Source organism: Macadamia integrifolia, chromosome 7 (assembly GCF_013358625.1).
Source record: "Macadamia integrifolia cultivar HAES 741 chromosome 7, SCU_Mint_v3, whole genome shotgun sequence".
Lineage (NCBI taxonomy): Eukaryota > Viridiplantae > Streptophyta > Magnoliopsida > Proteales > Proteaceae > Macadamia > Macadamia integrifolia.
The window spans coordinates 23,924,900-23,926,873 of NC_056563.1; the positions used below are offsets into that span (position 1 = coordinate 23,924,900).

The following is a 1,974-nucleotide window of genomic DNA, read 5'->3' on the forward strand; positions in this document are numbered from 1 at the left end:
CCCCCCCCCCCAAAAAAAAACCACCCTATAAGGGATTTCCCAAAAAATAGGTTCATTGTTGTGTCCTGGGGTCTTTCCCCAAATTAGCAAATTAGATGTATACTGCGGTTTTTTGGTTCATTTCCCAAAATATAGGCTCATTGCTAGCATTCCTAGTTTTTTGCATGATGCAGGGTAGGTAGGACACAAGTATCCTTTAGAAGAATAGAGGAAAGCTATGAAACGCAACGGAGGAGAGTGGGGTTGGAATAAGCAAAAACTCTATACAAAGAAAATGCTATTAGTGGTTATCAAAGTTAGGGAAATGAACCAAAAAACCTATGAGAAAGAATTAGTGTGGCCAAATATGTAGCAGCAACAGTGCTGAAGAAGCAGTCACAGCTATTTGATGCAGATAAATCAGCAAAAGTTGGCACATTTTACTGGAAATAAATCTTGGGTTAGGTTTAATGGGCCTTGGGCTTTTTATTTTAGGTTTATTGATGTAACGAGCCTCATTTATAAGCCCATATTAAGGGTCTTAATTTTGAATACGGCATTTAATTTATTAGTTAGTCTAGTTAGAGTCATGTTTCTTTATTTATTTGCTATCAACTGTTTTAATTAGACTGGAATAGGTCCCTAGGTCCCTGATTGGTAACACTCCCAAATCCCGATTCGTTGATTTTTGTTTCATGGGAACAGATGGGCAGTGGAATTCTGCTTGGCAACACCGATCTGATTTCATGCTCTTCCTGACCGGCTCTAATTGCCCTTTAAAAAAAAAAAAAAAAAGGAATCACAGCATAAAATATCTAGCTTTCACTGCTCCAAAGCAAAACTCGTGAAACAGATCACTTACGAAATTAAAAGGCCCCAGACGATTTTTTGGCAAACTCACCAGAGACCTCCACAAGAAGACATCTTCCTCTTCTCAATTTTCTCCCCAGGAGACCTCCACAAGAAGGCACATTCCTCCTCTCAATTTACCTTCTTGCAGAGAATCTTCACATAGCTTCACAGATCTCAGATTCATTTTGCAGGTGCCTTTCCTTTCTTCCATCTTTTAAACCATTGTTTCTGCTCTGGTAATCTTTTTTGCCTCTTCATTAGTGCTATGAAACCCAGTTGAATACCAGTTTCCTGCTTTTTGTTCAAGAATTTTAGACTATGTAGTGTCATTTTGTACTTTTGAAAATGGTTTCCTTCTGTTTGCTGTTAATCGGATAGAACAGGGAACTTGTGGGTTTAACAGGTTCTGAATGAGAAGAAGTAGCTTTTCAAATTCTCACCCAAGCTGATGAACTTCATTTACATGGAAAAGGAAGGGTGCTGCTTGAGAAGGTAACCAATATGTTAAGAGTTCCTTACCTCTTCCGGTTTACACGAACAGCAAGAATCGACGTCAAGAAATTTAGCTCTCTAAGTGCAGTTCCAGACATAGTAGTATTGAACAAACAGAGCCACATACCATCAGGATAGAATAAATAATGAATTGAACTAGCATAATATGATATCCCATCAGCATAGAATAAATAATGAATTGAACATACCACATATCCAAGCTATACTTTTTCCAAGTATAAGTAATCCCAAACTGAGAAATATGACAATTATATAAAAATATTTGATCAAGATGAGCAAAAAAATAGAGCAACTAAGAATTCAAAACAATTTCATAATATCCACTATTTAAGTCAATGAAGCATCAAGTCATCACTAGCCCAGCTATAAAAGTTCCCTAATATCTCCAATTGCAATTACAAAACTTCCATCCAACACCTGCCTTCCCTGTATTGCATGTCCTCCATCCATTGTGAACCTAAAGTAAAAGCTACCATTAAAGTTTGTTAATAAATTTGATGAATTTGAATTTGAATCTTAAATAACTAGATAAATTTGGATTGGGTATCTAACTAAATCTATAAAGATAGAATTGGGCCTCAACAGAAGAATCGCTATTTTACTACCAATCACAATTTTCACCTTGGACAG

At 36.6% G+C, this 1,974-nt stretch overlaps 1 protein-coding gene across 2 annotated transcripts in view; it reads right to left on the reverse strand.

Annotated features, from left to right (window-relative positions):
- The window catches only part of LOC122085025 (transformation/transcription domain-associated protein-like), a 104,720-nt gene that overhangs the window by 30,426 nt on the left and 72,320 nt on the right, over positions 1-1,974 (reverse strand). The window contains exon 22 of one of the 2 annotated variants that reach the window (XM_042653456.1): positions 1,351-1,401. The exons of the other annotated variant lie outside the window; for it this stretch is intronic. Coding sequence (XP_042509390.1) covers positions 1,351-1,401 — 51 coding nt within the window. The remainder of the gene's footprint in view (positions 1-1,350; positions 1,402-1,974) is intronic. 2 annotated transcript variants of the gene reach the window in all.